Source organism: Sorghum bicolor, chromosome 6, assembly GCF_000003195.3.
Source record: "Sorghum bicolor cultivar BTx623 chromosome 6, Sorghum_bicolor_NCBIv3, whole genome shotgun sequence".
Classification (NCBI taxonomy): domain Eukaryota; kingdom Viridiplantae; phylum Streptophyta; class Magnoliopsida; order Poales; family Poaceae; genus Sorghum; species Sorghum bicolor.
Window position 1 is genome coordinate 57,030,131 of NC_012875.2, and position 12,781 is coordinate 57,042,911.

Consider the following 12,781-nt stretch of genomic DNA (forward strand, 5'->3'; position numbering starts at 1 on the left):
GCACGAGGGAAGGAGGGGAAGGGAGGGAGCATAGGTGGTGCATGGCGTGCTATGAGCCCGCAGACATGCGGACGCGATGCCTAGGAGGGAGCGGATGAAGTGATGCAGACGTGAGCGAGCAAAGAAAGTCAGTGTGCGCGTGTGTGGATCGGTCCGTCTGATGCCGACGGACGCTACCACACATCACCATGCCAAATCAATGTTGCGGATGTGCTGCCAAATTTCTAAAATTGGTTAAGGCCTTGTTTAGTTCTTTAAAATTTTTTAAAACCCCTAAAATCTCAAAACCCTGAACAGCGGTACCAAAAACTTAACACTAATTTTTTTTGGTTTTGGTATTTTATAGTTATAAAATATTTTACAAAACAAGGACACATACAACCCCTATTTAATGCTTCAGTTTGGGATTACACAATTTTGAGCCGAAAATTTTTAGCCCCGCTTACTTACAATAAATCGGTGTTGCGGATGTGTGTTATAACAAATTTGATTTGAGTAGGTTTTCTCCTCTTTGCTTGGAAACTGGAACCACAATGTCTCATCAGCTGTTTGTGTGTGTGTGTGTGTTTGCACATCGTAGATTGGCATACGGACGGAGATCAATCAACAAGCAAGCAATAATCATAGCAAGGTCACGAGCGAGATCTTTTAACATGACTTCTTAGAAAATGACATCTGCAGTCCATATTACCAACGGCACAAGATCGACACCCTTTCAACTAATTAAACCGAGACACAAATCACGAAACAGAAGCCTCCGAAGAAAGACAACTAAAACAAACTAAACTCGATGTGATCGAAACTGATGATGCGACGACACGCGGCGCGCGCGGCGAACTCAGAAGCCGTGGACCTTGACGTTGGCCTTGGTGGCCATGCCGGCCTTGACGAGGAAGGCGGCGACGGCCTTGCGGTGGTCGCCCTGGAGCTGGATGACGCTGCCGAGCTCCTCGTCCTCCACGACGACCCCGCTGCAGCAGAGCTCCCGCTTGAGGTCCCGGAGGATCCGGGCGTAGTTGTAGGCGGCGCTCAGCCCCTGCACCGTGGTCAGCGTCTTCTTCCCGTTGCGCTGCTGCACGCGGAGGTGCACTACGTCGTCCTTGGGCGCCGCGACGCCGCCGTCGTGGCCGTCGAGCTCGGCGTCCGCGAAGGGGTCGAACGGCGCGAGCAGGCCGCCGCCGATGCCGTCCGCCGCCGAGCCGGGCATGAACTTGTCGTCCTCCTCGCCCTCGCGGCCGGCGGGCTGCTTCTTCTTCCCGGCCGGGAGCAGGTACTTCTCCTTGGACGGCGCGCGGCCCTTGCCCTTGCCGCCGACGCCGCTCTTACTAGTCCCGCCCTTCTTCGCCGCCTCCGACGACTTCGCGCGTACGGCGACGGTACCGGCGCCCTGCTGCTCCTCGTCGGAAGAGGAGTCGTAGCTCGCCAACCCCCACCCCTCCAACGCGAGCCCCGGAGTTCGCGCCGGCGGCGACGCCTTCTTGGCGGTCTTGGTCTCCACCTCGGACGACGGCGCCACGGCGCTGGTCTCCAACTTGGACGACGACACGTCTGCGGCTGCGGCTTGCTGGGCTTTTGCGCTGGAGGTCGATGGGATCTTCTTGTTGTCGGAGTTCGTTGTTTGCATTGTGCTCTGCACGGGGGGCTGCGGCGCACATTTATACGCGGCTCCTGGAGACGGAGGCGGAGTCCGGGTCGGGGACGAGATCGGTTGCTTGTGCCGTGCGCCGGTGGATCGTGGCCGTGTGATGCCGCGTCTACGGTCCCTGATCCGGCGGAACAAAACTTGGCGGCCACGGTCTCTCGATTCCGGATCGGTGTCCTGAATTCCTCCGCAACGATTTCGTGATGGACAGGCTGGGCTGTGCGGTGGGCCCAGGGTGTCAAAAGGGAAGAGAGGGACTTTGGAGTTTGGATACGAACGAACTCACGTAGGCTTGGTTCGTTTCATCATCCCTAAACCACGGTGATTCAAGAGGATTTTGACTTGTAGGGGATTTATGTGTAATGTAATTGCAATTACTAACAGCCGAGTGTATGATCAAGGAAGACAATGAACTATCAGCAGGTGGCCTAACAAGACAACAAGAACTCGCAACCTCTGGATATCAATATGATAAATTGTTTTTTATTTGAGATTTTTTTATGGAAATACTTCTACCCATCTCTATCAAAAGATCAAACAAAGTAATAATAATAATACACTAATATAATATGTGATTTGAAATATAATGTTAGAGACAAGTAGTTGTCATAGGAAAAAGAGGAGAGACTTCATTTTACAGTCCTCAACTACGAAACCTTTAGCTTTTCAGCTCTCAGCTATAAAACCGTTTACTTTTCAATCTTACCACAAATTTAGAGTGGTTTAATCCGGTGGCACGATTCAAATTCAAAAAAAACTTCACTTTGAGAGCACCCTTTACTCTGCAGTTGTTGATGCTGGGCTCGACCATGATTGGTCCAGAGCAGAAACACAATTTGAAAATAGATCTAAGTCCAGAACCATTCAGCTTTGGACAACAGGTGTCAGCCAATGTGACTCAATCATCACTTCATCAGTATCCAGCAAAAACGAACACAAGTCAAAACCTGTTTACAAAGTTACAGCAGGGTATAGTACTTAGTACGGAGTACATACAATACAGAAGTCAATCTTTCTCTCTTTTTTCGACTGATGACTATGTCAATCTCTATGTTTACATGGTTTGCACATAAAAAAAATCGCCAGTAAGGTTAAAATCCAATGAGGTGGAAAAAAACTAAGGTACAACACTCAGGTGACACTCCTATCAAAGGTAATCCTCTTGGCAAAATGAAGAACACGCAAAAGAAATGGCAGCATTGCTACTGAAACAAGTCTGAACAAATGGAGGGCAATGAAGTAATCTGTTCTAATATTTTGCAATGCAAAACTTTCCCTATTGTCTGAGGGCCTTCAAAGTAATAGTTGTGTCTGGTACTGACCTTCTGAAACCTTCTTTTTCAGTCTCACCTTCTGGTTTCTGATAACGCTAATAATCTTCAAAATAGTGTATCTCATTATCCTCAGCTAGTCATTACAGTTAACTGATGGCTTCTTCCAGAACAATCTTTTGCACTTTAGAAATTTCATTCGCAAATAAAATTATTTTGGTCTCTGATCTATAGAGTTCCTGTATCTAACCAGGCAATCAACTTTATGACAAATAATGGTCTCATCGAACAGGTGGTGCTAAGCCGTGTGTCTTCATCATGCAATGGTATTTCGGGGGTACTATCGCGCCGACTTGCATGCAAAGCTCAATGACAGCAGGCGCATGGCCATAATAATCCCTCCCGCCATCCACAAGGACCGGTGGATCATGAGGCCGCCGATGCCACACAATCTTCTGATGAACTAGGTCATCCACTCCGGCCTTGTCCCACCTGTGCATCCCTTTCCAGCCCTCAAACTTGAATACTCCACACATTCTGGCCTTGTGCCCTGATTGCCCAATATGCACTTCAGAGCAATGCTTACAAACTTTGGATGGGTACACCAAGAGGAGTTTTGTGACACCTAATCTCAGGCTTTCCCATGCATCTAGTGTTCTCTGACCAATATATCTGAGTTCATCTGGCAAGATTGGAGAAGATTGCTGATTGTTGGTTTTGAGTGTGGTAGGTATTTGTTCACTTTTGTATAGAATCTCATCAGGTATGTTTGCACCTGCATGATGGCAAAGCTCAAGTACAGCTGGGACACGAGTGAAGTCGAACCGCTGGTTATGCTTTATCTCAGTCTCAAACATGTTTTTCTGGTGGAAAGCCTGAACAGGGACAAGGATGTCATTCAAGTTGCTCGGATCCCATTCATGTGGTCGGTCCTTGATCATACGCTTGAAACCATAGCATGTTTTCATTTGATGACCTGTGGCTCCAATATGAACTTCAGGACAAAACCTTCAGTGCAAATCAATGAAGAAAGTGTTAAACAGACTCATAAAATGCAGAAATATTCAATTCAGGACAAGAATCAATAAACTGTAATCAGGCATAAATATCACAGAGAACGCTTAGCTACAAGAATGATTGGATTGTGTTTATAAAAACCTAAAATGGTGAAGATACAGTAGAAAAACAGTAACCTATCCATTCATAGTATCTCTACTTTATTCTCCATTTCTTCAATCCTTTTGATACTTGCCTAATTCAAGATGCTATAGTTTCTTTTTTTTTTTAAAAAAAAAGCACTTCCAGCAAATCATACTGGGTTTACTATATGTAATACTGCCACACTGGGTTTACTATCGTTTTACAGTTAGGACAAGAACAGACTAATTTCCCATTTATTTTCCTTACTTGCATGACTGAACAGGAACAACTTTGAGCAGTCTGGAGACACCCTCATAGACAACCTCCCTTGCCCTGACCACCTCCTCTGCGACCGGGATCATCCGCTTGATTGGGTATTCCTTTGTCCGGTTCTTAATCCTCTTAAGAATCATTGGCCGCAGCTGCTTCCAATCCACCCTCGAAGTGGAGTAGCGCCTCTGGTTCAGAGTCGTGCCACACAGCTCCGAGCAGATGTAGCTCCCGGCTCTTCGCCACAGAGTCGCCATTGTAGCACATATACAACAAGCCTACAAGTTCATAATTCGAATAAGCGGGTCACCAGCAAACAATGCGTTCTAAATTCCCCCCGTTTAACAGTTGATTAGAACTGAGAAATCATACTGGATCAGAAGAACTTACTAGTCGGGGAGATCGATCTGGCGAACCGCGCCCGACCCCTGATCCGGCACTTCCACGACTCTACTAACAGCGCCTCCCGCTCGCCGATAGCGAAACAGGGGGCGTTCCCTCGTCGGCGCCGGAGAGCAGCCGTGGAAGTGCCGACGCCTGAGCGCGGCGAGACACAGCAGCGCCTGGAGCGAGAGGATGCGGAGTGCGGTGGACCGATAGGACGGGACCTGCCCCGGGGGAGAGGCGACGACGCCGGGGCCGGACGCGCAGAGATGACTGGGCCGGCGGCAGCGCGGCCGCAGGCGGAGCCGCCGTGCGGGAAAGGTGGATGCGCGGCGTGGACGGCGTCTCACTCTCTCCATGCTTTGCCTGGGCCTCAATTGGGCCATGAATCTGGGCTCTTGGCCCATAAATATCTCCCAGCTTCAGCCTTTTTTTTTCAGCCCAAACATGCCGATTCTTTAACCGCACCGGATATCTCTCTCTTCGCACCGCCTTACCGGGGCTATAAAAGGAGAGCCCCGCACACGGGCTCCTCTCATTGATCGCCGCCATCACCATTTAATCCCCAAGGAAATACCTCATCAGACGCTAATCTTCTCCTCATCAAGGTAAAAAAAAAATCTCATCTCATTGTCAGTTCTTCGCCAAGTCAGGGGTTAGTTAGTGCGGTCGGCGGATTCATGGTTCGTTTCGTCGGCCGCAGTGTTAGGGGTTATGGTTCGTGGGGTGACGTTTGATCTAAGTGGGTTTCTAGTCAAAATCATGTCTAGTTCATTTGAGTTGGCAAATTATCTCAAAATTGCGTGTGCTGGTTTCTACCGATTTTGGCGAAAAATAGGTATACTTTGTTAGTTCTAGATTAGATTCTAATTTGCCTTTGACTGGGTAAATACTTTTATATGGAACTGATTAGTTACATTTGGATTTGTATGAGATTGATAAATACTTGTGGATTGCTGTTAATTAGATTCTCTTGTGTTTATAGAACTCTGATCTGATTATTTTCAGTAGTCTAGTCTGGCCCTCAGCAGCCGGGGTACGGGAACATAGGTACGTTCCTCGTTCCGGGAACTTCGTTCCGAAACGTGGAACGGGAACATCATGGAACATCGTTCCCAAATGCGGTGGAACACGAATCATATATAGGAGCAATCATAGGAACGTCAGTCCCAAGCGACTATGGAACTTCGTGGTGTGTGTGCATACTGCGCCGTGCCCGTCTATGAGCGGTCGGCGAAAAATCTAGATGGTGATTGACTCATTCGCCTACACATGCAATGAGCCAAAAGGTTGGAGTTGGACAGCCCTAAATGAAACAAAAATACAATAGTAAACTATATCACGCTAGAAATCGAACTCATTTGGTTCAAAACAACATATAAAACTATCTGAGCCAACCACTACGTCCCAAACACGTTCCTTTAGAAAGTGGAACGCGTTCCGCAACTTAAAGGAACGAGACGAAGCTATATACCCCCTACGTTCCATAGTTTATGAGAATGTCGTACCGCGTACCACGTTCCCGTACCACGTACCCTATGTTCCGGGAACTTGGCTGCTAAGGTCTGGCCCTTTTGAGATTCCTATTAATTGACTGTGATTGGGATTATTGTCGGTCTGGCCTTTTGGGATTCCTAATTGTTTGTATGTTTAATATCGTTTATTTAGTAATTTATTCAGTTTTGATGTTTTTATTGTTCATCTGTTAATTAATACTGTACCTATACATGTCATATGTAGAACTCTTTAGTAGTGAAAAGATTTATTTGTACATTGGTGGTTTATGATGAATCTGTTTAGTTTCCACTGTTGTCATCCTACCTATTTGTTAACCCAGGTTTGTTTCTATATGTAGCCTATGCATGTGATTAATAGCTCTAGCTGAGGTGCAGCTTGTGTGGATCCAATCATTTCATTTTTTCTGAACAGCCAGTAATCGCCGAGGCTAGCTATAATAATCTCTCAGATTTTCTTGAAATGGCTAGGGCCTCTCCCTCTTAGTTGGTAGTCTCTCCTTTTATCTGTTCTCTCGCCGGGCTTCAGTCGGCTACAACTGCTTTGCAGTTCTGTACTGTAATTTGCTTACTGTAATTACGAGCCGTTTTGGGCTAAAATAAAGTTTTTACAGGTGGGGAACGCCTCCCCCCGTTGACCCTTAAAAAAAAAATCTCTCAGATATCATTGCACATTCTGTAAGATATGAATTCGTCATGTTTCCATACCTTCTGTCCATTTCAGATGCAGATCTTCGTGAAGACCCTCACCGGCAAGACTATCACCTTGGAGGTCGAGTCCTCTGACACCATCGACAATGTCAAGGCTAAGATCCAGGACAAGGAAGGCATCCCTCCGGACCAGCAGCGCCTCATCTTCGCAGGGAAGCAGCTCGACGATGGCCGCACCCTTGCTGACTATAACATCCAGAAGGAGTCCACCCTCCACCTTGTCCTGCGCCTCCGTGGTGGCATGCAGATCTTCGTGAAGACCCTCACCGGCAAGAGCATCACCCTGGAGGTTGAGTCCTCTGACACCATTGACAACGTCAAGGCGAAGATTCAGGACAAGGAGGGCATCCCTCCGGACCAGCAGCGCCTCATCTTCGCAGGCAAGCAGCTTGAGGATGGCCGCACCCTTGCTGATTATAACATCCAGAAGGAGTCCACCCTCCACCTTGTCCTCCGCCTTCGTGGTGGTCAGTGAGCTTTTGCTGCAAAAGATTAGAGGTGTGGTCATGTCGTTTGTGTCATGTTAAGTGTGGTCGAGTTCCAGTAAGCTGAATAAGTATACTGTGTCATCGTGCTAGTATCAGTATGTGTGGAGGCCTTGTGAGCCTTTTCGATGGATGGTCTCTTGCTTGAAACAATATTATCAAGTTCTACTTGAATATCTGGTGATTCTATCTCTTTATTTGTGTTACTGAAACAGTATTACTAAGTTTTACTTGAATATATGGTGATTCCATCTCTTTATTTGTGTTTTATTTTGGATGCTTAATTGACATGTAACATGATTTAGCATTGCTGTTTTGATCATGTTTTTTGCATCAACCTTTGCTGGCTGGTGTTGTTGATTTTTTTCAGTGTTGTCTTCCGTGTGTTTTTAGTCCTCATTCAAACATGACTTAATAATTCTGCTTTTATTTGTTCTCCATAAAAGCAAGCTGATGCCACGAACTGTGCCTAAGTGTTTCTCCATCTGTAGAGCATTAAACAAACTGAAGCCAAAAACTGTGCCCGTGGTTAGGTTCTAATCAATCTGAAGAGCTACCAATCTGCTGATGATTATGAAGCCACCAATGTTTATATCTCCATTTGCTGATATATCATGCTATTGCATAGCATTTTAATTTTGATTTAAATTTAATTAGTGAGATGATTATCAGACCACCAATTTTATTGTTATGGCCCTTTTTATTAGTTGCTGGGTATTTGCAGGCTTCTTTCTAATCAGAGTGCAATCGGCAGCCTACTACCTATTTTTCCCACAGTTTTCTACAAGTGGTCAGCTTTACATTTGTTTAACACAAGCTAAACTGTGGATAACGAGTTTATGGGGGGATTATATGTTTTTGACAATTGGCAGCACCTTTTGAGGCTAAAAATTAGATTAAGAAAATTTTCAGGCCACTCCAATAAAAATACAAATTGGCACTAATATCTATTTAGATATGCAGGAAACAACCAAAAGTGTAATCCTCAGTGGATCTGAACGGTAACTAAGCTGTATTTTCCAGGAACGAATTATATTGTATAATGGGTATTTACAATCCATGAAAAACTTTTATGGAAGGAATTTATTATAGACCCTAGCTATGTTGAGTAAAGTGATCGTTGTAAGCTACAATAGGTCAACTACTCAACTGAAGAATTGTGTATGATCTGATAATGACTTAGGCTTGAAGTCTTGCAACCAAAAGCTATCACGTTTCAGTTACTCAATTAACAGTTGAATACATACCATGTGCTAGTAACCACCAAAACACTATTATTAGTTTTTTTACTTGGTTTAACTTGTAAATTAGCTGCGTACTCACCAATCATAATCCGACAACAATTTGGACTTAGAAATATGGGAGAAGTTTGCTTACATTTGTTGGAAACGTCATTTTATCAGTAGCAGAAGATTGTATGGTTTGACTAATACACAAGACTGCCCAATCATGATAGGGCCTAAGTTATTCATCATTCATATTCTTTTTTTTAGCTTCAAGCTTGAAGAAATGCTACCGATAAACCATATTCTCATCACATGTACCAATGTACGTTTGATTAGGCCGAAATTTCACTTCACGATGAAGTAGCATTCTGTATACCAACTTCTTTACTGCAACAACTTGGTAAGCTTAATAATTATCAACTAGCACTGATCTTATCTCCTTTTTTTTACTTGATTGTTTTGCTTCGGTGAGATAAGCACAATCAGCATGCACTTAAAGGTCCTCTTGCTCAACGTTATTTGGACAAAAGGAAATATTTTTCTTCAATGCATTTTTGCTTCAATACATTTTGCTGATATATTGGTATTTTACTTGAGGTTGATAATCTAAAATACATAGCATGCTCTTGGTGTTCAGAACTGGAAAGCAGAAGGGCCTACGATAAAATGTCGCTGTCATGTTGAATACATTAACTCATTTCAGCTAGGAGATTTTCGTTAAATAAAAACAACTAGGAGGTATAAAACGTGTTTATTTTTTCCCCTTTTGCATGCATAGTTCAGTTTTATTCTGAACAAATTACGAAGGATATAGTGGTAGTCTGTGGCTTTACTTTCTTTTTTGAAATGAAAATTTGGTGGGGAATCTCTCCCTCCCGTTGCATCAAAAAAAAAAAAACATTCAGTAGACAACCACGTGCTTAGTTTTCATTTCCTAGCTCCTATGTTTTGTTTTTCAAAAGAATGAAAACTTTCTCAACTTATATGTATATCAGTATATGCAAGTGAAAATATTATGTGATCATTTATAGGTTCATGGAAAAAGATCTTGTAGGTACCTATCCGTTTCCCCCTCTTGATTCTTGTACTACCCACAACTATTTATACTTTTTTGAGTTTCCATAACTATCAGAATAAGCTTTAATTTATTCAGTATTGGTCTGATATCGAATCTAAGAACAATGCATCAGAAATTCAGAATGCTACCCCCTAAATATCAGACTAGATAAAACAGAGTACGGGATCACAGCTAGCAGCTTAGAGTTCAAGTCTTTGACGTGGCACTTTTTAACAACACGCCATACTCTCTGCATCATCTTGAGAGCGTAGATTACACAAGTGCACTGGCCACTCATGGATTACACAAGTGTACCGTCGGCGATGCATAATCTGTTGGTAAACTAGCGGCCTTCAACCTCTATGTGATAATCATGTGATTGCCTACCGAATGTAATAATATGCTCGATCCAAGACTCTTAAGTATGGAGTATATTGTTTCAGATCCTATACAGGAACTGATGCCCTAGTGCTCCTGGAATACTGATCCCCAGTTTGCCCTAGTGCTCCTGGAATACTCCTAGTCCACATGGTGACATGATGACATAAGAAAAGAATGCAACTTCAAGGGCGTATGGGCTTCTGTAGCCACTATATACTAGTACTAGTACTGAAGGAAAAATGGCTGGCTTACTATCATTTATGTGCAAGCTAAGCAACTGAACTATAAAGCAGGCTGCAAGTTCTGGTTCGCCTCAAAATTCAGCAAGAAAGCAACTCTCTCATCAATCATCGATCATGCCCAGCATGGGTTTCAGGCTTCTCTTCGGATTTGTCATTCCTCTCTTCCTACAATTCTCATCATCAGCGCAATCCAATCCATTACAACTAGGGCTACAACAACCCTCTCCATCAGGGCTGAGGGTTGGTTTTTACCAGTACACGTGTCCGAATGCAGAGGCCATTGTTCGCGACGAAATGACCAAGATCATCTCCCAAGTCCCAAGCCTCGCTGGGCCTCTGCTCCGGCTGCACTTCCATGACTGCTTTGTCAATGTAAGCGTGATCGTCATGCATTTTGGTTTGTTCTGAACTGCTTCAGCTGAGTTCAGTAGTTATATATGCATGTGACTCAAGGATTATACTGAATGTGCAGTGTGCTATGCTATGCTGCAGGGCTGTGATGGTTCTGTTCTTCTGAATAGCAGCATACCGGGAGTACCAACCGAGAAGGAAGCAATTCCGAACCTCACCTTGCGAGGCTTTGGCACGATCGACCGTGTGAAGGCGAAGCTGGAGCGGGCCTGCCCTGGAGTGGTGTCCTGTGCTGATATCTTGGCTCTGGTAGCAAGGGACGTTGTTGTACTGGTAAGAAATCCTTATTCTTCAGATAAGTAAACATATGTATGGTTAAAATTTCCCTAATTGGCTGGTTGGCAACGATGAGTGGCCATAAAATGGCAGTGGCTATAAGTTAGTTTTAGCATCTTTATCTGATGACTTGCCAGTGTTGGCTCTCTTGCTGCTGAAAGTTACTGAATTGCTGAACGACTATAGTTAAACCCTGGGTTCTTTCTTTTTACTGTTTGCTATGCAACAGACCAAAGGGCCTCATTGGGATGTTCCAACCGGGCGGAGAGACGGAAGAATATCAGTGAAGCAAGATGCTCTGAACAACCTCCCTGCGCCCTTCTTTGATGCTGGTCGGAACCTGTTCCAGTTCTTCATCCCCAAGGGCCTCGATGCCAAGGATCAGATTGTTCTGCTAGGTAAAATATAAAATTTATTCAGGAGCTAAATTCGATGCCTTATCTTTAGTTAAAAAAAATGCATGGCACCCGGATGCATGATTGGTACTGCTGGCTCTCGCCTGGTTCTTCGTTCTTGTAGCCCATGGTTCTTTAAAAATCTGCGGCAGCAACATTCCCCGATAAAGGTGACCATTTGTAGTTTAACTACGAAGCAACTTGTGTTAGTGAAAGAAGTCAGCTGAGTTGGGAAAAAACGAGACTATATGGTTCTTAGTCTAATCACATGACGTCACACAGAATAATCCAGGGATAATTAAACACAACCCGTACCCTGAGTTCAGGCTTCCCTGCTGTTTTCTTCTTTTTTCTGTTTTGCTTTAGTTTTTGCTTCTTCCTTTGTCTTGTTTGTTGTAAAACTTTTACCTCTTTTGAATAAATTCCTGTAGAAGCATTTGGCCTCTCCAGTTCACTCAAAAAAAAATTAAACACAACCCAGTTCATCATTTTCAAAAACAAATATGCACTTTCTTGCTCCTGCCATTATATACAATTTGTTTCGAATATGAACTTCCCTTGCATATGCATGCAGGAGGGCACACTCTGGGTACCTCGCACTGCTCGTCGTTCGCGGACCGGCTGTACAACTTCAGCGGCACGATGACGGCGGACCCGTCGCTGGACAAGCGGTACCTGCCGCGGCTGAAGAGCAAATGCAGCAACCCCGGCGACACGACGACGCTGGTGGAGATGGACCCCGGCAGCTTCCGCACGTTCGACGCGAGCTACTACCGGCACGTCGCCAGAGGCCGGTCGCTCTTCTTCTCCGACCAGACGCTCATGAACGACGCCTTCGCCAGGGCCTACGTCCAGCGCCAGGCCGCCGTGGCCGACGCCGGCGCCTACCCCGCCGAGTTCTTCGCCGACTTCGCCGCGTCCATGGTCAAGATGGGCGGCGTGCAGGTGCTCACCGGCGCGCAGGGGGAGGTCCGGAGGCACTGCGCCCTCGTCAACTAGCTAGCAGATGCATATGCTTGTGTATAGCTACGTTGCTTTAATTAAATTATTAGAATGATGTGCATGATGAATTGTAACTTTTGTAAGGAGGATTATTGGTGATTAGTGGTCAATTTTACTTTTCCCATGCCAACATGTGTAGAAAGGTTTTTCTCTTCATGTGTTATAATTAAGTTTCAGAGTGTGCATGTACCATGTGTGGGCGTTCATCAGTTCGTTTGTAATATTTTCATGGCATCAAATAAACTTCTTGGTTCGTTCAAATCCAGACATTCAGTGATGTAATAATAGTGGCGTTTCTTTCGTTCGCTCAGATTGTCAGGTGTTTTAATTAGTTACTGAGCATCTGTATCAGTGTAATAATGTCACGTTGCTAT

At 44.8% G+C, this 12,781-nt stretch overlaps 4 protein-coding genes across 4 annotated transcripts; 2 read left to right on the top strand and 2 right to left on the bottom strand.

Annotated features, from left to right (window-relative positions):
- LOC8074740 lies at positions 619-1,654 on the bottom strand. Its single transcript, XM_002448525.2, has one exon. It carries the CDS (start codon positions 1,622-1,624, stop codon positions 839-841), a length of 786 nt encoding a protein of 261 aa, XP_002448570.1. The 5' UTR covers positions 1,625-1,654; the 3' UTR covers positions 619-838.
- Positions 2,527-5,037, bottom strand: LOC8074741 (APO protein 4, mitochondrial). Its single transcript, XM_002448526.2, has 3 exons — positions 4,714-5,037; positions 4,321-4,601; positions 2,527-3,921 (listed from the first exon to the last, which is right to left on the bottom strand). Exons 2-3 carry the CDS (start codon positions 4,578-4,580, stop codon positions 3,195-3,197), a joined length of 987 nt encoding a protein of 328 aa, XP_002448571.1. The 5' UTR covers positions 4,581-4,601; positions 4,714-5,037; the 3' UTR covers positions 2,527-3,194.
- On the top strand, positions 5,233-7,676 carry LOC8074742 (polyubiquitin). The gene is made up of 2 exons (XM_002447100.2): positions 5,233-5,315; positions 6,946-7,676. Exon 2 carries the CDS (start codon positions 6,946-6,948, stop codon positions 7,405-7,407), a length of 462 nt encoding a protein of 153 aa, XP_002447145.1. The 5' UTR covers positions 5,233-5,315; the 3' UTR covers positions 7,408-7,676.
- On the top strand, positions 10,285-12,681 carry LOC8066830 (peroxidase 1). Its single transcript, XM_002447101.2, has 4 exons — positions 10,285-10,695; positions 10,816-11,007; positions 11,240-11,408; positions 11,980-12,681. Exons 1-4 carry the CDS (start codon positions 10,438-10,440, stop codon positions 12,402-12,404), a joined length of 1,044 nt encoding a protein of 347 aa, XP_002447146.2. The 5' UTR covers positions 10,285-10,437; the 3' UTR covers positions 12,405-12,681.